Here is a 24027-nt window from a genome sequence, read left to right on the forward strand (position 1 = left end):
GTGCGGAAGTAATGAGAGCAGGGTTACTTTTGTGGTTTCTCAAGCCAGTAAGAACAGAACTTACATGAAGAACAGAAGAGGGATTCTGCGCACACGCTCCCTTAAGGCACATCTGCGGCTGTCTTTGGAGAACTGATCCCTCACATAGTTAAAGGAGGCTGTGGAGTCTTTAAGGTGAGTTAGAAGATTACGTTCACGTTTCTGCAAACAACCATGTCACACACTCCAAAACCAGAAACTGAAGCAGGGCACCTGGCTTCACCCTGCCGAAAACAGAAGTTGCTTAGGGGTCTCCTGGCCTGGGAGCCAGGGAGCAAGGTGGCAGGAAGCTGGAGAGGACAGTAAAGACTAACTCCAACTGCTGCACCTGTCTCCGGGGGAGGGGGATCTGCTGCTGGAGAATGGCTACAAAACGAACTCACAAGAGAAGGGCCGAACCGCCGGGTATAAAAGGTGGACAATTAGGTAGGAAGCACATTCCTGCGTTCCTGTTTAAGGAAAGGACACTTCAAAATGTTTTATACTCCACCTCCCCCAACCAGGGCACGGCTGGAAAATGCCAGAGAAGACAGCCATCCTGTGCTCTGTTCTGGAAACTTCCCTGAGCAACTTGCTGCATATGCACTGGCTTAAAGACAAGATTCCTCGCTGATCCTCTAGTCCTCCCAAAATCCAGCTGGTGTACCCTGGTGCACCACCACCACCACCACCACTCCCAGACTGGCTGCTACAGAACGCAAATGCTTTGGGTATGATTTAGAGTTGCCACAGCCTCCAAGGCTCTAACCAGAAACTGAAGTCCCCAGGTCAGACATAACATTAAGGCCAGGGCCTTAGAAAGGAGGCTCTTATCATGGATCTGTGCTGATGGTTATGTATCTGATGTAATTCCCTACACCTGCTAACGTCAGTGTCCAAATCCCTCCTCCTTTTGTTTAAAACTCATTTCGCTGCCCTCTTGACCCACTGTGGCGTACAGGCATGCTCTTCCCTCCCACCCATGCAATGTCCCTTTCACATCACCAGGTGGTCACTGTCCCCTCTGCACCTGCACTTTTCCAGGAAAAAAAAAAAAAGCAAAAAGAACAGAGCGTGGCCTCACACCCCCCAGAGCCCACAACATCTCAGGCCCACTCGGATGTGACGTTCTACCCCGCCTGTCGGAACAGCACTGGAGTCTATTACCAGAAAATAGTCTTCTTGGGAAAGTGTACACTTGAAACAACACTGACACAGAGAAAATGGTTGAACGAGGCCCAGTGACTAAGTATGAATAATCACAGAACTCCCTGCCAGGCTTCAAAATACTTATTAATTTTTAGAAATTCAAATTATTTTCCTGTACTTTACACTGCAATCTATCATTTTCTGGGGTTTTCCACTGCCACTACGAGAAATATCAAAGAGGCAAAGATGTGCTGCACTTAGCGATACAGAGTGGTAACTAAATTAAAGTATATTTCACAGCAGGTGTCAAGAGATGCAAATTAAAACTCGGAGGTTAACAATTTCAACCAGCCAATTAGAAAATTTTTGTTTCAAGCGTCGACCGGAGTTAAGGTCATGCGTCCACTCTCAGCCGTGACTATCCAAAGTGTCCAGCGCTCCAACTGTTCTGGGAGCCAATGAACAGTGTTGGATCAAGGTCCCTCCACTTCTGTAGGCATAATGATGCACTGAGATGCCCAAGAAGTCTACAGTTGGCAGACATTCCATTACAAAGGCATTCTGTACAGGATTGTTTTTAAGATTGATTTACTTGAAAGTTAGAGTGATTTCCACATGCACAGAGAGAGATAGCCTTCATCTGCTGGCTCACTGCCTAAATGACTGCAACAGCTACGACTGGCCCGGGCTGAAGCCAGGAGCTTCATCTGGGCATCCAGTGTGGATGGATGTGGGGGCCTGCTGCTCTCCCCCAGCATATTAGCAGGGAACTGGATTGAAAGTAGAGCAGCCATGACTAGAACCCTTGGCCATATGAGATAGTGGTGCTTGCAAGTGGCAGCTTAATCCACTGCACCATAAAACCAGCCTCCCCCCCTCATATGTGTGGGAGTTTGTTTGTTTGTTTGTTTGTTTGTTTACTGAGAGGTAGACAGGGCTCCCATCCACTGGTTCACTCCACATATTTCCACAGTAACTGGGAGCTGGAACTGCTATCCAGGTCTCCTCCACAGGGCTGCCTCCGATGGCTTGCATTGGCAGGACAGAGTCGGGAGCTACAGCTAAGACTGTAACTCAGGCATTCCAACACAGGATTCAAGGTTCTTAACGGGGGAAAAGAGCTTTATTTATTTTAGAAGTAAGAATTACAGAGAGAAAGCTCTCCCATCTATTGGATGGCCACAATGGCCATCTCTGGCCCAGGCCAAAGCCAAGAGCTTCATCAGGCCTCCCATGTAGATAGGAAGGCTCCAAACACTTAGACCACCTTCCACTGCTCCTCCTCCCATAGCAGGGAGCTGGATCCAAGTGCGGCAGCCGGGATGTGGAGCAGCTCTCCGGCACATGGGCAGCTGCCTCACCACTACACCATTGCACCGGCCCCAGGCTGAAAGTCCCTTACTGGCATTTTTTTTTGAGAGTTATTAACTTTTATTGGAAAGGTAGATTTACAGAAAGAAGGAGATACAGAAACATCTTCCGTCCACTGGTTCATTCCCCATGTGGCCTCAACAGCAAGAGCTGAGACTACCAGAAGCCAGGAGCCAGGAGCTTCTTCTAGTTCTCCCATGCAGGTGCAGGGTCCCAAGACTTTGAGCCATCCTCTACTGCTTTACTAGGGAGCCAGATGGGAAGTGAAGCAGATGGAACATAAACTAGTGCCCATATGGGATCCCAGCACTTGCAAAGAGTGGCTTTAGCCACTAGGCTATCGCACCAGGCCCCTTAGCCAGCATCTTAAGCACTAGGCCAAATACCCACTCTGGGTTGTTATTTCTTAGTGATAACAACTCTGAGGCAATCTGAATTATTATCAAGTAAATCATGATGATCATGATGTAGCCAGAGACTAGAGAGTGCAGCAGATAAAAATATTTATATGTAATTTGAAATCTTCAGGAAAAATGTTAATTGCAAGCTATCAAAATATGAAATTATATAATCAGTGTGCATGTGTTTGTATATAAGGCACAGGGAAAAAGAGACTGAAAGAAAACAGGGTCCTGCTCTGCGTAATGTTCCAATGGTGGCTACTCATGTGAGACGACGTCTCCTGGTGTGACATGCAAGGGCCCTCCACAGCGTCTGCACACACAGGGACAACAGCGCCCAACAGGGCACTTCTCAGAATGCTTCCCCACTGGTAAGTGACACACACACATACTCCCAAATGCAGTCACACTTGTTGCAGGTGGTGACATGGAACGCCATTTTTCTTTTCTCCCTCTTTGAATCTCACTGATCTTCTAACATGTACATGCATTCAATTACTTTTCTTTATTTGCTGCTATTTTTTTCCGTTTTCAAACTTCTTAACCTTCTGCGATTCACACTGGCGTGTTTACAAGTACAATGATATCTTGGATCTGCTTTAGAAGGATCTAGCGGGGGGTGGGGAGTGTGTGTGAAGTTCCAGAGGAGACAATGATGGCCATGCGTTAATAACAGCTGGAGCTGCGTACATATGTGTGTGTATGTTTGAAATCTGACATGATAAAAATATTTCTTATAATACTGCTAAACATCTGAGGGCAGTAGTGGTGGTTGGGGGGAGAGCAGAGAGAAAAAGAAAAGGTAAAAATGAAGAAAATGACAGGAAAAAGGAAGGAATGAGAGAGGGAGTTGGGGGAAAGAAACCCAATACCAATTAGCCAAGGCAATAGCGATTATCGAAGTGCAAAGCTGACCCTGAAGCTTAGCTCTTCACTCAACATGTTCAACCTCCCATTCCTCCCAAGCTCTGCCAAGCTACAGCAAGCTTCCAGCAAGTCTGTCTTTTTCTACAGTCTCCTAACTGGATATATTCTGGATATATTCACAAAAGTCAACTGACGTTACATCACCCCAGCCCTCCAGATAGCTTAGTTTTACAACAGTTCACTGACAAAAAATTCTTTATCAGCCCTAGGATTGCAAGCATGCAAGACAATATGGATTTCAGATGCCACTCACTTTTCCTAGCTCAATATCTCAATATTCCTAATTTGAAGAGACAAGAGAGAGCCGGAGAGATTCAGCCATTTGTGACAACAAAATAGGAACTGGCAAACAAAACAAAACAAAAGCCTCCGTGTTTCTGTTGTAAGAAATATCATCCAGAGAAAAAATCAGGAGCTCTTGAAACATCACTCAAGCCTGGCAGCCTGGAGGAACCCAGGCGGAGGAGAGGCGGGCATGGAGAGGGAAACTCGCCTCTGGGGCCACAGCAGCCATCATCTGCGCCCGGCAGTGCACCCTGGCACACAGCAGATGGTAGTCCATGGGAGCAGCCACACAGGGCAGCGGCCTGCCCTAGATCGGTCCTCTGGTCTAACTGGATGCCCTCCCTCAGAATTTGACATCCCATGCCTCCCAAGCTACTCAATCAGCTGCCCCACACTGGCCCTCAACTGTTAAGTCTCCCCAACTAGAGAGGTTCCAACTTACTTTAAAACACCATTGACCACAGATGTATCTACATAACATGCTGGCCCAGGATACGCACGCCATCAACATGTGAAGAACTGCCATGTTAACAGGCGCAGCTGTCTCCCTTTACCCACAGGGAGTACATCTCAAGACCCCTGGGGGCCCTGACAACTATTTGCAGTACCAAATCCTATAACATATCTACAATAAAGTTTAATTCATAAAGTAGGCACATTAAGAGATTGACAACAGAAACTAACAAAATAGAATAATTACCAATGATTACTGCAATAACATTTCTGTGACTACAGTCTCTCTCTCTCTCATACAATGACAGTCACTCTGATAACCCAGACAGTAAGTGACTAATGGACAGGCAGTATGTACAACACAGATACACTGGACAAAGGAAGCATCCACAGCTGGGCAGGACGGGCCAAGAGTTCATCCCACTTGTCCAAATGATACGCAATTTAAAACATATGGATTGCTTATTTCTGTAATTTTTCAATCCACAGTTTCAAACCATGGCTGGACAGAAAGAGAAACCACTGATGAGAGTGGACAGCCATAAATGGACTCCAAGGAGGTCTACGGCTTGGTGGCAGAGGATCTGTGAACCTAGAAATTGCCCTCGATGCACCTGGGAAGAGTCCGCAGCCTCCGTCACATCACACACTGGTCCGCAGCTCCCACCAAATCACCCCACATCATTTTAAATTCCTGGAGCAAGTATGCAGCCCACGATTTGAGGCACCAACAATTTTCAGAAGTCATAACCTATAATAAAGAGTTGAGTTTATTTTGTTTTAACAAAGCAGGCACTCAGATGCAAGAAAAAAGAAAAAAACAACCTCTTTCAAGTCAGGGGTTGCAATTTGAAAGAAAAGATTCCTGTAGTGTGCCAACTTCAGCAAAAAGTTACCAGTGGAAGTAAAATGCCATTCCAATGAATCTTTTCCTTTTGAGCGGGTAGCACAGTCCCCTCCAGTGGGGGAAAAGTGTCTGAAAATCCTTAGTGCATTAATTGAGCAAACATTCTGCATTGCATTTTGGGGATTTTTAAAATAGTCTGTACATGATCATTTATTTCAAAATAGATAATTAGAAAATGTTTTTAACGTATATATTCCCATCATATCGAAAGTAATACAATTTGGAAAGTAAGTTAGGGTTTTGCTTTTCTTTGGAGGAACGTGGGAAGTGGATGTGGAGTACATAAACCATGGAAAAGTTCCCAGTGCATGTTCTACCAATTTTCAGAATGTTAGGGAATACAACAGACCCCCAAAACAGAATAATCTGACAACTGAAAAATGAGAGGGGGTGTAGCTACCTTTTCAGAAAGATGTGCAACATGTCAATATTACCTTAGTAAGTAATAATAATTACATACATGCAATTTCAAAAACACCCCATTTAGAGTTCATTAATAATTATTATTAACACCATCTTCTGTAGAAGAAGAGCTTCTTAGCCAAAAACATTACCTCTGATAAATACACACCAGCTGACTTCTGGTGTTATTTGTGTGTGTCTCAATACATACAGAGGTGTTCTGCTTTTCAAATATTGCATACCCTTTAGAACAATGTAACATCCCTTGAGATTTTAAGATGACAATGCAGGGAACATAAATTCCTCCCCCAAGCCAGTCAAATTTATACTGAATCACTCACACACTTGGAGAAAGTGAAGAGGTTGGTTTTCAGCCAATTCCAAAGGCCTAAAACACCAAGGGTTGAGAGTTTAAAAATAAAATCAAGGATTTGAAAGGCACAGCTTGTCTGAATATGGAACGATGTCAGAGGTGACCCAATGCAAGCCCAAGTCCCCACCCTCCCACACAGAAGCGCAGCCACAGCAGGATGCATGCTTCCCAGGCTGTGGCACACCACAACCTTCGGAGGGCTCACTGTCATGTTCTTCCTACCAGCAGGAACTGGCTAGTGTGATCATCTCTCACAAGGCATGTGTAAATAAAGCATCATGAGGTATGCTTGACATGGTCACAATCGTTACTTCTTAACTGTGCCTCCATAAGGCTGGGCAAGGGGCTTCCGTGCCGTCTGTAGAGGGGTTCACTCCATGCTGCCTGTGGAGGGGTTCAGCCTCTCCAACTGGAAGGACAGTTTCTCACTTTTATTCCCTGTTCCATCTCCTAGCCCTGACAGCTTCATCAGTTTCATCAAGACAACCAAAACATCAACATCAACATCAAAATCTACTGAACCAAATGGATCCACAGTCATTAACCTGAAAAAATAATTGAAAAAAAATGTGAAGAACAAGAACCCAGGTTGGAAGTCTCAGCTGCATGACTTAGTTCTGCACCTCCCTGAGCCTTGACTTCCTTGTCTGAATACAGGAATTCTTTAAACAGGCACCTTCAGGGCTGCCAAGATCCCTAGGCCATGACTGAGCCACTACTCCTTGGCAGCGACAAAAGGAAGGCACTTTGGCACTTCATAAAGCTCATAAAGTGGAATTTAAAGCCTAAATTTATTTTGGTACACAAAAACATTGCCGAAATCCCTGCAGAGCTTCCTTGCAACACACATTTCCCACCGACTTTACGAAGAGCCCTCACCATGGAATGCCTGTGGCATGCGCCTGCGTGTGCATGTGTGTACGTGGACACACACACACACACACAGAGCCCAGTGGAGGGAATCCCTCAATGCACAGGTCAGTGAGGTGGTCTCTTCTTACTACCCCTTCACACTCAGCATGTCCGGCTGGCAAAGGGCCAGGAGCAACTTCAGGACAGGTGGTAAAAAAAAAGCCAGGGAAGCTTCTGTGTGTTCCAGCAGAGAAAACCTGCGTTACTTCATGGCGAACTCTATGCTTCTAACAGCTCTGTGGGATTCAACTCAGTTTCTCTTAGAGGATATGTGACCCTTCATAACTTCCTCTGGTAATTATTAAAAAGTATGTGTACGTGGGAGAAGAACAAACAAGAAAATGTAGACCTGGTTTAAAAAAGTATATACAGCATTCTGCAATGAGCACCTGTGATACGTCGAGCAGCGCAGAGCTGCATACTCCCCGCGATCTCATCCAAGTCCCACCCTCCACACAGCAGGTGTGACCATCGCTTCCATTTTGCAGGGAGGCTCAGAGATATTAAGATTGTCCCCACAATCAACCAACTGGTAAGTGGTAGAACCTGAATTTAATGCCAGGCTGTCTAGCTCGAGGTCCAACAGATGAACCACTGAGTAACGACATTATCTGGAACATTAATCATAAAAATGATGAAATGCTGTCATTTGCAACAATATGGATGAAAAGGAGGCTCATGGCATGAAGTGAAATAGGCCAAGCAGAGAAGAAAGGATATCACGCGATCTCACTCATACATGGAATCCAAAGAGTTGATCTCACAAAAGCTGAGAGTAGAATAGCTACTAGAGATTGAAGGCAGGAGAGCAGAGGGGAAAGGAGGGAAGGGAAGAGAGAAGGGGTAAAAGGACAGAGAACATTGGGCTGTGGGCTATATAAGGCCTGTGAAATCCTTTGGCCTGGCCCTGCCAAGACAACCAGAGGCAGGACTTGAAATTCAGTCAACTTTGGCAGGCTAATTTTTAAGTTGATAATTTTATATTATAGATAACCAAAGGACCTCAGTAGAAAAACAAACATCCCCACCCCTAATAGGGAAAGGCTGCTGAACAGATCCTAAGACATAGACAGGGTAAAAAATTCTGGTGTTCTGTCAACACATTGTATGCGTCTCTTCAATTAAAAATTGTGTTTTCACCATTAAAAAAAAATGCTAAATGTTTGAGGAGACAGATACGTTCACCCTGGTTGGACACTACATAATGTATTGAAACTCAAATGATATCCTAATATGTGTGATTTTTATGCATCAGTTAAAAATTTAAAGGCTAAGCTGAAAATGACATTCTTGAGAAAACGAAAGCATCCACGGAGCTGCTGTGTTTGTTGCCGGTCTTTCCTCGGGAGCACATAAACATTTTCAGAGTCGGAGGAGGTCTCGGATGTGCAAAATCTCACCCACACCCCCCATTTCCCACAAGGTGAAGAGGACACTGGCACCCGGCAATGGGGCTGAGGTCTTCAGACCCTGTGTCTGAGGTTCTCTGGGGTCGTCCAACTCAAGCCTGTTAACCGGGGTTCTGGGGAGTGTTGTGTTGACAAGGACTCAAGGCCTCTCGGCTTAAAAAGACAAAGTGTTGTTGGAGATGACTGACAGCTGACAGCGGCAGCGGGCATAGCAGCGATGACTACATGCACATCATGGAATTGCTACCATGCCAGGGAACAGCCCCCAGAAGGAAAGCAGAATGCCCTCCCAACAAAGACAAGCTATTACCTTCACCCATGGGACGGGTCTCAAAGCCCAAGGCCTTTAGAGCCAAGCACGCCACCTAAACGAGGGAAGTTGGGGAAGTGGGGTCCACAGAGAGCAAGGCTCCTGCCCCAGGAATGGAGGTCTTTGTCTCTAGTCACCACAGCCGGGGAATGCAGGGCGAGTGTGTCCGGATCTTCCGACTGGTTCAAACAAGCATGAAATCTGCATTTATTTCAATGTGATATCTTCTAATTTTAAAATGTTGCTTGTTTTTCAACAAATTCAGATTTGAAAGATCCATAGTAGGGGGCAGGGGATGCAGGACAAACCACACAATCACCAGCTGGGCTCCCTTTCTAGGAGGCTCCATCCACACTGCCAACTCTCCACCACCAGCCCAAGATTCAATCCCTGTCTCCCTCCTCCTCTGGCACCTCCAGTCCCATTTCCCACATGAAGCTAACGGAGAGAAGACAAACATGACTCCAGGCCAACGGTGGCCGCCAAGGGTCCAAGCGAGACGATGGACCCCACTGAGGGCCACCTGGGGAGCTGGCCATGACCCTTGGAAGAATGCCTGCTGCTCTCTGATGACTTATGTGAGGAGGAGTCAGTGACTGCATCAGACATGCCTCATCCTGAAAGCTAAAGATAGGCTGCCCCACTTGCCCAGGAACTAGCTGATGCCTCTGCAGCAGCAGCAGCTGAGTGGGCCGCACCAGCACGCCAAGCTGTGTGTCTACCCTCGCCGTGAGCTCGCAGTATTGAATGAGAAGGCCCATCACTCCCATCCGGGGTCCAGGAGCCGCAGCTTCCACCTCCTGATGCTGAAGTGTCACTCAGCAGAGCTCCACGGGCCTTTTGTATGTCACCCTCCCAACTATTGTTAATCCCCAGGATGGCTAGTGATTATCTGCCCACCAGAGAGAAGACTTGGCACGCACCTATGAAATCGGGGGCGTTCAGGGAACAAACACCACATGGGGTATCCTGAAGCAAACTGGAACATGCTTGCTCAGGAGCCACAGCGCACTGGCACCAGAACGGGGGTTGATCTGTTCCAGTCAGCACACACATAATAACTAACTCGAAGAGCAACAGTAGCGATGCCAGGCGCACCAAGGGACACAGACGTGCACCACAGATGAGACATGAGGGCAAATGCCAGAGAGTTACAATCATCATGGTGCCAACAGAACGCTCCGCAGACATGTCGAAAAATCAAGCTTTAAAAGTTAGTTAATGATAAGAAAAAATTCCAAGAACGTATAATCGAGTTTTAAGAACATAAAAACAGATTGTGAGAGAAAACTGGCTCAAAGTCAGCAGGAACAGCATCACTCACCTCCCTTTCCTGCTCCTAAGAGGTAGAATTCACAGAGGAATCTTTCAGTTATTTTAAGATGCTCATAGTATCGCTTGGGAATAAGAAAAGGGAATCGTGGATGAAAAATAGAAGACTCCCTAAAAGTACATGAGTCAAGAGATGGGCCTCTGCGGTTTCCAGTAGCAATCAAAACCACCTGATCCACGGAGGGGGCGGGTCCAACGTGAGCCGTAGCAGCACAGACGTGAGAAGGCACCCGGGGCGGGGGAGGCAAGGGGCACCACTAAAGCGAAGCTGTGCTGCTGGCCTTGAACCATGCTCGAACATCTGCACAGGAGGCCCCATGGCTGTCAAGGAACCAAAATGAAGTCACCAAGGTGAGACAAGAGCCCAGGTCTGCACCAGACGCTCCGTGGAGTATGAAGGCTGCTTTGAGCTCTGCTCTTGAGCCGAGCGACAGCTTGGAAACACACATCCTGTCAGACACGGGGCAGAAGAAATCATAAACCTGACCTGAGGACAAGTTCACAAGGAATCAGAGAGCACAGGAGAACATCTGACTAACGACTCCAGAGATGGGAGGACTCACAATGAAGAAACAAGAGCGGGACCTTGTAATCATTATTTTTTAAAATCCTTGACAGGACAAAGCAAGGATTTGCATGCATAAAGTGAAAAGACCTGTCCATAAAATGAACAACAGAGAGGCATGAAGTGAAGTGTATCGTTGCTAAGGCAGGCAACAGATAGGCAAAATAACAGACACATAAAACAGAGCAAGGTGGCTCACTACTGTATACAATTCAAGAAATCTTTCCAAACATGGCTCAGGCACATAACTGAGAAATTGCATACACACAGGAACTTCAAAAAGTTCATGGAGGGCCCAGTGCCACAGCCTAGCAGCTAAAGTCATCACCTTGCATGTGCCAGGATCCCATATGGGTGCTGGTTCTAATTTCAGCCACCCCGCTTCCCATCCAGTTCCCGCTTGTAGCCTGGGAAACCAGTCGAGGACGGCCCAAAGCCTTGGGACCCTGCATCTGTGTGGGAGACACGGAAGAGGTTCCAGGCTCCTGGCTTCGGATCAGCTCAGCTGCAGCTATTGTGGTCACTTGGGGAGTAAATCAATGGACGGAAGATCTTCCTCTCTGTCTTCCCTCCTCTCTGTATATCCGACTTTCCAATTAAAAATTTTTTTAAAAAAATAAATCTCAAAAAAGATTTATAAAAAGTTCATGGAAAGCAGAATTAATGATAAGTTTATTTTGGTACAAAAGCACTTTGAAAGGCAAGCATAATATTTTCATAATAAACCTTTTTCATGAGCTTTTACAAGACTTCCTCACAGGCATAAGTGTCAGTGTTTGGTTGTTTTCTTTTTTGTTTTGTTTTTACTTGACAGAGTTACAAAGAGAGGGAGAAGCAAGATCTTTAATCCACTGGTTCACTTTGAGGAGACGTCAAAGGCTGCAGCTGAGCCAGACCAGAGCCAAGTGCCAGGAGCTTGCAGCAGCTCTCCCATGTGGACAGCAGGGACCCTCAGGCCCTCTGCTGGTGCTCTGCCAGGACATTAGCAGGGAGCTGGATCAGAAGTGGAGCAGCCCCCATCACAAACTGGCACCCATAGGGCATGCTGGCATCACAGGCAGTGGCTTTACCCACTTACAGCATAGCACTGACCCAGACTTCGATGTTTTTTTTTGAACCAAAATAGATTGCTCTTACTTGAATTTCTCAAAGACCATTTGAGGCATATATGTGTGTGTCTCTCCAGAAGGAGAGAACAGAGATAATGATGAAGAAATACATGACAGAGAGTGGTTGAGATGCTTCCAAAATCAAACAACAAAACGGAGTCTTCTAAAAAAAAAAAAAAAAAACCTTGGGAGAACAAAGTCAAAAGCCAAACCACATCTCTATCGTACAGTTCTTAACTTGCAACTAAATAAATAGAGCTTAGAAGGAAATGTACTAAGTCAGCAGTGGTTATCCCTGGCAATAAGATTTAGGACAAGAATTCTATTTTGTTCTTTAAATTTTAATGTGCTTTCTAAGTGCTCTACAATGAGAAGGCATTATTTTTATAAACTGTCCGTGGAGAAGGGGCATTTGATGCTTCAAATACACATAGATACACTTTTTAAAAACCTGTCCTTCAGGGACTTACACCCTAGTAGGGGGAAGGGAGATGGACTCGTGTACTTTAAAGTTCAAACAGTAGCTGCCACAAGTGGATGTCACTAACATTTCAGACCTGCCTTGTCCACCACAGGTCAGTTAGAATAGGGAGGGAAGCAGAGCGGGGTCAGGACACTGGGCAGCAAGCCCAAACTCCAGTCCCCAGGTTCCACTTGCTGGCGACTACTCCCACAGCCCCGGTTCCTTCTATCCAACAGCATCAAAACGGTCAAGCAAAAAACGCTGCTTATCTACACAAGCATTATTTTCACCTCTAATTTAATTATCTTGCAAGACCACCCACAAATACAAGCAAAAAATTAACACCTCCATTGTAAGTTAAAACCCACAAAAATCTGCCACATTAACACCATTCCTATTCTTTATAAGACGTTGTTCTTTGATGCAAGGGTCATTTAGACTGACTGGGAGGTACAAAGGTGATGGATGGGTGTCCACACTAACAGATAACCAAATTCACTACCTTTGTTACCCACAGTGCACCAGCCCTGCTGCCAGCACAGAGAATGAAAGCCTGAGTGGGTTTGGAGAACTTGCCAAGTCAGCATCATCCTAGTGGGGAGGCAGAGATCTGGTCCGTCTGGGGACGTTGGGACTGTGGCAGGAATACCGCACCACACCCAAACAAGGCAGTGTTTTAGAAAACATCCCATGACTGCCTCTTTGGAGCCTAATAATTGGTGCTCAACGTTCAACTCAAAATGAAACAGGTGGCAAATGCACAAGTCCAGAAGATGTGTCACTAATGGAAGGGAGGGCTGTTCACTTCTCAGACAAGCTCTTTCCTTTTTAAATAGACCCAGGTTTCCCGAAATACCCTCTAAGCCAACTCCTCTCAATGCCATCAGCATCATTGGCCCACTCCACACCTGGGACCCGACACAGCTCCTCAGCTCTCTCCACTGGCTTCTCTGATGCCCTGCTACCTTCCCTTAACTCCTGCTAACTTCCCTTAACTCAGCATAATCCCAGGACCACTGGATCTTCCAGACCACCTCTGAGGGTCTCAAACAAGGGTTTTGTTCTTTACGACGATTTTGGAGCCAATGGACTCTCCTCCGTCCACCCCCTCTGACATCTCTAATCATGACTGCCCCCTCTTCTCCCTCTTGCCATATCCTGATTTATTTATTTTTTTTTTTTTTTTGCTCCTACTCCTAGGCGAGGTTACATTTGTCTATCCCTCTAGAAGGCAATTTCACCTCAAGGGAGAAAAGGGATACTTCGGCCTATCCTCCCTAGACTCCTCAAAACACAGTTGCCAATGCCCTCTTCCAGGGATGTTCGACCAAAGCCTGACAGTCACTGGTCAAGGTTTACTAGTGGGCTGCTCACCAGCGAGCCTGCTCTCCGCCCCTGCTTCTCTGCCTGTGGTGGGATGGGAGAGTCACGTGAGAACCTGAACCACACACCTGTCCCCACAGACTTAGAAGCAAGAGAACAGGAAACCCTTCTTCCAGCCTAATCCTCAAGCCACCTTCTCCAACACTCTTGGAGACGGATTTCTCCAGTGCCTTGTGCTGGGTTCTGGTAGATTCAGAAAGTTCACTTTCAGGACACTCTACTGTTTGCTTTCACATGTGGTTCCTTTAATAGAAGCCTCAGAAAGCAGGAGAGATCACTGACAATATTTAGATTGCAAGCAATCATCCGCTAGGCCCTGCTGGAAACAGTTGCTCTCCCTCTGTGTGCCTGCCTGTGTCAGAAGGCTTGCTCCCCGCTCACCTCAGCTTCACTGCCTCTCTCCCTGGAGGAGACAGGCGACAGGGACACCTTGTCCCTCCTGAAGGTGGCATGGCAACGTTAAAGTCTCAGCTCCACGTGGTGGGACCTAAGAAATCGTGGACGGGGACCGGGGACAGGGGACCGGAAAGTCACACAGCTACTTTCACTGCTGACTCGGTGCCCTTTCGCTTTCCTCTGTCATTTCACCTGGAAGCTAATGGATGCTTATTGATCCCAAGTCTCTTTCCAGTTCTGAAACGTCCTCCACATTTCTGGGGAGACACACGGGTATTCCCTACTGTCTTCATCCCTCTCTCCCCAAAAAAGGAACCTCCTCAGACCAGAAGGTGGCATGGAAAACGATCCGCCACAGGAAGGAATTCTGGCTAGGCCACAGACCACTTAGGATGAATGTTTAATAAGATACCGCATCCACCGGATACTTCGGCTGTGCATGTGCTGCAAGCCCTGGAGACCTGAAAGGATTAATACGGTTCCCAGAGGAGCCGGTGGGAACTGCCGAGCCAGAGGCAGAATATGATTTGATGAATACAAAAGCGTTTTGAGAGCATCCCATGGAAAGTGCTATCACAAATGCCTGCTTTGTCTACCATAACGCCTCCTGCCCTCGAAAATTCAGTCCAAGGGGGTCTCACGTCTGAGGACCATGGCACGCCAGTGACTCACTCTTCCCTTCTCTGCACCACTCCCCTCCTCCTGGGTGTTACACAGAGATCCAGCGCACCTGTACTTTCAATCCTTTGCCTTTGGACTCATTCCTCACTTTTCCCTTCCACCCTTCCTTCCCCTCCCCACGCTAGAGTCTGCCTGCCCGAAGCAGGCCCCATTACATCTCTCCCCAGCCTTCCAACCCCAACAAGTGCTGCCGGACTGTCCACTGAACCATCTTGCCCTCCCACTGTAAGCCAGGAGGTTCGGGCATGCAGTCCCTCCTTCTGAAACGCCTCGACAGCAGCACAGAGACCCATGTTCTGGAGACAGCTCCTCCATCCTAGGGCCTTCTTGGAGCCCCTGCGGGGAAGCGTGAGCCCCACATGGAGACACGTAAGGAGAGTACCAGGCCCTCTGAGCTCCGGGTCTCAGGTCTCCAGTGACTTCTTTCCCTTTTTGCCCCCGCCTTGCAGCAAGCACAGGCATGTGCTCCCGGACCCCAGAGCTGCTCACACTTCCTACCTCTGCCCCCAAACTGAGTGCAGAGTCTGGGAACCACTGCATTTCTGTTCCCGTTGGTTGCACTGCCTACTTCTTTGCATTTGACTCCACAGCAAACTCAACATCTGATTCCTTTAAAAACAACTTTTAGTCACCACAAAAAGGAAAGGCGGGATGTATCTGCACAGGACAACCAGGCAACAGCAGGGTTAGAGGCGTCAGAGCCACAGTGTCTGCAGCACTGCCCAGCTGGCCCCTGTGCCGCCTGAACACCTCCAAGCTGCTGGCGGCCACCCCCTCCGTCTCACCTCTACCTCCCCCCAACCCTTACACCAAACTGCCTCAGAGTGCCCCACTTTCGGAACCAAGGCAAGTGGCATCTCCACTTGTTTCCACCTTGGGGAGGCATAAACTGCCTCTCACCTGGACCAGACCCCAGGCCGGCCCACCCACCCCCTGCTCCAGATCAAGGCGCATCCCAGGAGTCGCCAAGGACTGCTGTGGTGGGTCTGGCGGGCAAGGCCCCCACCTCAAGCGTGGCAGCCCACAGCCTCCTGGCGTTACCTTGTCAGCCATGATCATAGATGCGCCCCCGTGGATGCCCAGGATGGGGATGCAAGTCTGGGAGGAGATAAAATCCAGCATCTGGGCCACGGCCTCCTGGTCGGTGTCGTCCCCAAACACCAGGCCATGGATGCGTGCCCCCGACATGAGGTCACACACGTGCGTGATGAGGCTCTTAGGGTCGGTGCGGTTCATCAGCAGTGCCACCACGTTCACGTCCAGGGGCAGCCCCGCCGCCTGCTCAGGGCCCCACAGATTTCGAAGTTCGCGCTCTGTCACGTCGTGGCTGTGACCCAGCAGCACTGCAATGTTCAGCGCGGGAGGACCCTTCTCCGCCGCCGCGCTCTGCGCCGGACCGCGCCAGACCAAAAGGGCCGGCAGCACCAGCAGGGTCCAGTAGCCCAGTCTGCCCATAGTCGCCACTTAAGGTCCCTGCAGGGTGAAGAGGGAGAGGAACGGCTGCGTAAATCGTAAGCCGAAGGCCCAGACGCGAGGAATCACCGACTTCAGTCCTCATCCCCATGCCACCCTCCTCCCTCGACCCATCTGCAACTCCATTTACAAGTCCAATTCAAGCTAATTCTCTACATCTGTTCATTGGAGCAGCCTGCTGCCTTCTCTCTCCTTCTCTCTGCGTTTCCCCATTCCCGACCCGGTCTATGCTGCCCACTGCATTCTCCAAATCGGTTGCGGACCACAGACCCGGAGCTCCCGGCCAGCCATGGACAAGCCCGGCCCCCACTGGGGGAAGAGGGAACAGAAGTTCGCGACCCTGCTCCCTACTCAAACGATGCTGACCACCGACTGGATCGGTCTGCGGAGGTGGGGCAGGGGCTCTGCATCCCAGCTGGCGCGCGGAGCAGGTGGGCTGACCCCGCCCCCAGAGAACCTGCCGTGTACACTACACACCTCGCCCCGCGCGTGGCATCCATAGCAGGGTACACCCCAAGCGCTCATGAGAGGGGGCGCTCAGTGGGGGGCCCAGGCACCGCTGTGCTTGAGAGAACTTGGCGCCCGCCCCATCTCGTGCGGAGGGCCTGTAGATCCACCCCTGCAGGCCCGCGTGCGCTCTCTCGCGCGCGCTCTCTCTCTCTCTCTCTCAGACACACACACACACACACACACACACGACCCTCTCTCACGCGCGATGTATGCAACGCAGAATTCCGGAGAGTAGGCGCGTCACCCCGCGGACCAGAGCGTGGGAGCTGGCAGAGAACAAGCGTGGTAGCGGAGGGGCGAGGTGGGCTCCCAAGAAGCTCTCAGAAGAACGTGGGCAGCGCAGCCCCTCCCCAACCTTCCCACTGCGGGTCCTGCTGACAGCTCTTAGGTGCACGTGGCCAGAGGGTTGCACACGCTCACAGACACGCGCGCTTTTAGGCGCACACCCGCCGGCCGCCGTAGCGGTGCCCATGGCCAAGCGGTGCACACACATGTAGCGCGCCAGGTGCACAGTCGCGCGTGCCTGCAACACCAGCACCGTCGTGCACGCGCGCCCCTCGGGCTGGGCGCCGCCGGAGCCCGGGGAAGTTGGGGCCAAGTCGCGCCGGCCTGGGTGTTCTTGGGGTGAGCGCCCCCAAGCGCGGATCCGCAGCGCCCTCTGGTGCTCCTCCCGAACCTGGCTCCTGGGCTCCCTCTCCGCTTCCTCTCCCTCTCCCGGATCCCTCTCCCGCTCTCCCTGCGAGCCAGGCTCCCTCCTCCCGGCTCAGCCATCCCACAGCTCCCTCTGGGGCGTACCTGTAGCCGGAGAAGGTCGAGGATGCAGTGGGGCGCGCTGCGCGCACGAGCATCTCGGCCGCCTCAGCAGCCACCGGGTTTAGCGGGCTCCCGCATCCTGCGGCCCCCACGCGCTCCCCTAGCTGTCCCGCGCTGTCCGCATCGCCCCCACGGGGGGCGGCTATCCCAGCCGGAGGCTCTGCAGCAGGGCTCTGATGGGCGGTGGAGAGATGGAGAGGCAGGGTCAGCCCACCGGCAGGGGGAGGGGGCGGGGGAAGACCGCAGTCTGCAATGCTCACAGCCCCTACACGCGCCCGGGAGGGGACTCAACGCGAGAGAGGATGCTGAGGCTCGGTGCCGAGCTGCCCCCAGTGCGGCTCCTCTGTCTCGGTGGCTGACCACGAGAGCGCCGCTCCGGGACGCACCGAGGAATGGGAGCCCAGGTTGGCCACCCACGAGAAGCTTAACCGGGCACCTCCACCCTCACCCCATCCACCTCCCCAGCGCCTGCTGCTGGGAGTTGTGCGACCAGAAGCTGCTGGGGGTGGGGGTGGGGATGGGGGTAGGGAGAAAAAGAGGAGGAAAGGGGAGGGGGGCGCTGGCTGAGTTTGCGACGAGCCGGCAGGAGGAGAGGGGGAGGGAAGAATGCCGGCTCCCGCGGTCCCGGATCCCCGAGGGAGGTGCGATGATTCCCACGCAGCGACCCGCCGATGGTCCTGCCGCCCGCCCCCTTCCTGAGGGGGCCTCCCAGGCTCCGCGTCCCGCGCCAGCACTCACCGCAGCCTCTCTCCACATAGTTCTCAGCAGTGGCCGCTCCTGGTCATCTCCAGGGCTTGATGGCAGCGGCCGCGACCCTCAGCGCTCACCCGGCCCCATGGTCCGGCCAAGCCCTCGGAGCCTCCCTCCAAGAGCCTTAAAGGCTCGGCTTTCTGACCTACTCCGGACCGCAGCCGCCGGGTCCTCTGAGCGCGCCCAAGCACCCTGCCCGCAGCCCAGCGCTGGGCTGGTGTCTGAAGCCGGCCAGTGTGTGTGAGAGAGTGAGTGTGGGAGCGCGCGCGCGCGTGTGGCCGGGGATCCCCGCGGTCCCCGGCCGAGAAAGGCGCGGGCGGGGGGAAGGCAGCTCCCTCTCGGCCCTTGGCTGCGGGGCCAGCTCCGCTCCGGCTCCCCACTTCCCGGCGGCAGTCCGGACAGTGCCTGGCCACCCTGCTTCACAGTCTGGCGAAGCCGGATTCCCGGGGCGTGCTTCTGCTGCTGTCGCCTCCAAGGAAGAGGGGGAGGAGGGCACAGGCGCCCACCACGCCAACTTGGGGACTTGTTCTTAGCCAGTGAGACGCAGCAGCCCCCGCGCACGCTGAAGAAGCTTAGAGCTCCAGCAAGCTGAAGCGTCTTCCGCCCGCAAGCGCCCTCCCCGTAGGCGGCCGAGGCAGACCCCGCAGTCCCTGGGCGGCGGCACAGAACGCAGAGACCCGCTCCCAGAGCTCACGGAAGCGAACCAGGCCACGACGGGTGTCTGGCTGGCGACCTCGGCACCTGCGGCGGCGCGCGCCGCTATCCGTGGTGCTGAAACCGCGCTCTCTGCCCACTCCCGGGCGTCTGGTGCGACTGAAGAATCAATTATTCAGATCTCAGCTACCTCCTCCTCTTCCTCCAGCGCCTGGCACTGGGTACAGCAATCCCCCTCCACGTAAGGCACGCCGACACACACAGACACACCGCCCCACTGCTTTTCCCTGCGCCTCACCACCCGCATATGGGATCCCGCTCCCTTGATGTCACGGGGCCAGAATCCCAAAATCAAAGGCGTCTGCATCCCCCCCTTGATTGCTTGCTTTCTAAGTTGCATCAAAGTCGCCATGAGATTACCACTTCTAAGCTACCAAAAGGGGTGCACCAGAGAACACGGGGTGGCCTGAGTGTGTGGGGCTGGCTAGGGAGAATTCTGGCAACTGGGCAAGTGCCTGTTTTACATATGCTCGTACCTCCGATAGCCAGCTCTACCTTTTTCTCCTCAGGCCCTAAAAGGAAAAATGCCTTTTCATCTTAAAACCTTTTGTGTGTGTGTGTGTGTAATCACTATTCTAACCCTGCCTCTTCCTCTTATCAACCTAATGTCACCAGTTATTATATGAATGTCCTTCCACTCACACGTTAAAATCTTAACATTCAAGGTGAAGGTATTAGGCATTGGGACCTTCCAGAATTGGTTAGGTTATGAGAGTAGAATAAGGTTAGTGCCCTTATGGGAAACCCCAGAGACCCAGAAACCCCTTCTACCCTGTGGGGTCACAGCCAGAAGATATGAACCTTTGACCAAAGAACCAAAACCTAGCCCTCACCAAACTATCACATCTTTGTCTTGAATGTCCTAGTCTCCAAAATGATGAGACACAAATTTCCATTGTTTTATAAGGTGCCCAATATATGGTATTTTGTTATAGTAGCCTGGTCACCAACTTTGGGCCTTTGTCCATCTTCCACCTGAAAAACTGGGTGGTAGTAAAAAATATTGATTCCTCCTTGGGGTTATTTTCAAAAGAAAAGGAGATAGTCCCAGGAATGCTGTCAACAACATCTAGTACATGGTAGATGCTCAGGAACACAAGATTCCTTCAGAGCAGCCCTGACGGGTTGGCGCTTCTCTTGAGACTGTGGCTGTTGGGCTGAGGACAGTGCTGTGAAACCTGTGGGTTTCCTGCTGAGCTGGCTTCCTAGGGTTCTATAATCTAAAAGACAGAAAGAGTGGAGAAGATCCTAGAAAGTGAATGAAGATGAGGAATCCCGTTATGTAAAGCAGGGAATAGGACATTGTGGCATTCCTTGAAGCCATGGCTGATTTAGGTCCCTCCTAAATCATTCTTGGACTATGGCACAGGTGCAGGACTCTAATTTGGGGGCTTATGAGGAAGTTAGCCTGTTTTATTTAAATGAGGAGCAGATTATGTACAATAAAACTCACATGTCTTAAAGACTGAGCATCTCGGGTTTTGAAATTGTGCGCATTTGCACAGACCATTCCCCAAAACCAGTCTTTATCACCCCTCAGGAACTACCCTGCGGACCTTTGCTGTCAATTCCACTCCCTGTCCCACTTCCCAGAATCAGCTACAGTTGTGATTGCTAACATCACTTAATATTTTTACCCTTTTCTGAACTTCACACAGTGGGATTCTATACTGTATATTCTATAATGATTTTTTTTCACTTAACCTACTGTCTGGAAGACCCATCCACATTGCTGTAGGTCTCACTAGCCACTTACTTGCTGGAATCTGGCTTCCTATTATAGGAATAAGCCATATTTGTATGTCTAGTCCTATTGATAGACACTGTGGGTTGTAGTGATGGATAGGAGCTACTTAAAATGCAGATGCTTACACCCACATTAAATCTCCTCCATTGGACTCTCCAAGGGATAGGGCCAGGCATGGACATTGGTTCTAAACCCATGAATGATTCTGGCAGTGTCCCCTGCACATTACACTCTTAAATACCTGTTGTTGCCATGAAATTAGTTCTTCTTTGATGCAAATTATTGGTGTGCAGAGCTTGTAGCTGTGAATACACTTTTACATGGCAGATCAATCAGATGTTGACTCTTTTAAATAGAGAAAGAAGAGTGTGCTTAGTTCAAAGGAACAGTGCTTTCTCTCTGAAGATAGATACAGGCAGCTAATGTTGTCTTGCAGTCACATCTTCCCAGTGTGTAGAGCTGCCTGGGATCAGGCACTGGGAATTCCACCACCCAACATGTATGGGATCACAGCAACCTTACCCCATGCTCTGCTGCAAAGCCAAATGAAACAAACAGCTCAGGATCCTGAGTGGGATTTTTGTTACTCAAGAGTTGCAGATGGAAAGTCTTCTCCATAGCAGAAATATTGACAAAGACTATGTCCCTCTACCCCTCTCAAAAAAAAAAAAAAAAAAAAAACCTTGAGTCAATGCTGTTCTGCAGTTGATTTTGCCAGTTGGTTTCACTGCCAGTCACATCATTAATATAAGTGAAATATTTGAGCTGCTCTTACTGAACAACTTCCTTCAACTGGTTTCAGTCCAATTGATTTCTCCTCTAATTCTTTGCTGAAGAAATTACCCCATGGTGGCCACTTGCTTTAAGGTACTTAACCACAGCCATTAAAGACCAGTCATTGCATCAAGTCTACAGGAAAGAACTCAAATGAGCCAACCATTGATTCTGTTTCCCTTTGTATCTCTATTTTAAAACTTTATTGAGAAAAATTATACTATTTTGAAGCTGAAAGACGTTTACATGCTACCCTGTCTGATGCATTTTCTGTTTTCAAGTAAGTGGTCACCTGAGTCGTGTTAAGGTGAATTCACAATTAATGGATTTGAGAAGCCTTCAAGCTAAAATTGCTTTTTTAACACAGCAATATTGCAAGTAACATTAGTCATGAAAACCTGTTTTAGTCCGCAAAACAGCTGCAACCAGCCTACAGAATGCCTTTAGAGAAATTCTGATTTGACCCAACGTCTTTCTTTTGTACAAGGGGAAACAGAGGCTTGGGTGGAAGCAAATCAACTTCAGCATCATAAGACAAGATGTTAAAGAAAATCTGGGGTTGGATACAGAATGTTTCCATTAAGTATCTTCTTCTAACATAAAGTATGTTACATCAAGTGCAATCTACAGGCTAACAGTGTAATACAATCCATAAGTTTAAGGCCTTCCAAAAGAGTGGTAAATTCTGCACAAGGTTACAGCAACCTGAACACCTGACAGGATTTTTCAGGTACTGTTTGGCAACTTATTTTCTTCCTCCACCATCCCTCCAAATTCTAGCCTATAGGTACCAACTCTTGGGTATTTCTTACCATGTCTTAACCATCATCTCAGATTTTCTGATCTTATCTTCACCTTGTATTAGACAAAAACACTCATTTATCTCATATCAAAGAAGACATCACTGGGGCCAGTGCCATGACATACTAGGCTGGGCCTCCAGCTTGGCAGAGCCATATGGGAGCTGGTTTGTGTCCCAGCTGTTCCACTTCTGATTCAGCTCCCTGTTTATGGTCTGAAACGGCAGCAGAAGTTGGCTCAAATCCTTGCACCCCTCCACCCATGTGGGAGACTCAGAAGAAGCTCCTGGATCCTGGCTTCAGACAGGCTCAGTTCCAGCCACTGTGACCATTTGGGAGCAAATCAGTGCATGAAAAATCTCTTTTTCTCCTTTTCTGTGTAATTCTGCCTTTCAAACAAAAAGTTTTAAAAGAAGACAAGGCTGGAGACAGAACTGACCCAGCAATTGCAACCACCAGCATATGCATAAGCCGATTGGGGCGATGGATTGTGCTGGACTCTGTATTGGCCAGCACACACAAGAATTAGGTCTGGGTTCACCTCAGATGAAGTTTCTTTGGGGATCCCCCCAACTGAACTGCTGGACTCAGAATCCCAACCATGGAGAGTATTGCAGATTCCACAGTTGACCATGGAGTGTATGTGTATGGGCCTTTTCAGTGGTTCAGACGGAGGAGTGGACAGCATATCCAGGTGCACATGGAGGATATGGCAATACATTGGAGTCTGTAGAGGACACCCAGTACCATAAAGAGGATGAACGACAGAACAAATTGATCAACTACCCCAGCCAAGTGTTGGCAGTGAATATCTGGGCAAACAGACTCTAAGGTGGACTATGTCAACCAGTGGATGCTGGAGAGATTTCACTGTGCTTGGAGTGACAAGATCAACAGTAATTCAGAACTGTTGAAGTATCAAAACCTCTTGAGCAGGCTCCTCAGAGCTTGCCCCACATCAGGGACCCTGGGGTGGTGTTGGGTGACTATCTTCCATCCCAGGGTGCAGAGGTATTTGGGAGTGACTTCTCCCCTAATCTAGCCCCTTCCCCCAGATACAGGAAGGGGGAAAAAAAGAGAATGTGGAAACAATGGTCTCACCCACCTTCCTGTAGCCCTTGACCCTTACCACCCCAATTAACCATGTAAAAATCATCATAAATAAATAATCTTTTTAAAAATAAAGAAGAAAACATCCATAGTCAATTCTTGAACTATTTCTCTCAAAGTTTAGATAGAGCCTCACAGTGTTATTCAGTTCTGTACACTAGATCAACTGACTAGATCATGTTCCAACCTACCATTTCAGACTTGGGCCGTCCACAGCTGACCCTCTGTGATTCTGTGACTTCTTGAAGGTCTGAATCCTGGAACCAGTCTCAAGGCTAGTTAATCCTTCCATATTATCTGATCCAAAAACTTAAAAATCTCTCCCTGCTCTCATGACCCACTCAAGTACTAGCATTTCCCATGAAAGGGTAAGACTCTTCCTTCACAAAGGGCTGCTGGCCTTGGCGATTGAAATGATGACAATATGAAAGAATTGCTTTCCTCTCTGGCCTTGACCCAGTGCAACCCACATTCTGTCTTACTTACATCA

At 49.4% G+C, this 24027-nt stretch overlaps 1 protein-coding gene across 3 annotated transcripts in view; it reads right to left on the reverse strand.

The window, feature by feature from the left end:
* The window catches only part of GRIN2A (glutamate ionotropic receptor NMDA type subunit 2A), a 359010-nt gene that overhangs the window by 302416 nt on the left and 32567 nt on the right, over positions 1–24027 (reverse strand). The window contains exons 1-2 of one of the 3 annotated variants that reach the window (XM_004586751.2): positions 17625–17815; positions 15888–16319 (exon numbers count right to left, since the gene is read on the reverse strand). The exons of 1 other annotated variant lie outside the window; for it this stretch is intronic. In XM_004586751.2, the coding sequence (XP_004586808.2) occupies positions 15888–16301 (414 nt within the window). In that variant the 5' untranslated portion in view covers positions 16302–16319; positions 17625–17815. Of the gene's footprint in view, positions 1–15887; positions 16320–17624; positions 17816–24027 lie in introns of those variants that run through there. One more of the 3 variants, XM_058681137.1, reaches the window with a different exon arrangement.

Source organism: Ochotona princeps, chromosome 24 (assembly GCF_030435755.1).
Source record: "Ochotona princeps isolate mOchPri1 chromosome 24, mOchPri1.hap1, whole genome shotgun sequence".
Lineage (NCBI taxonomy): Eukaryota > Metazoa > Chordata > Mammalia > Lagomorpha > Ochotonidae > Ochotona > Ochotona princeps.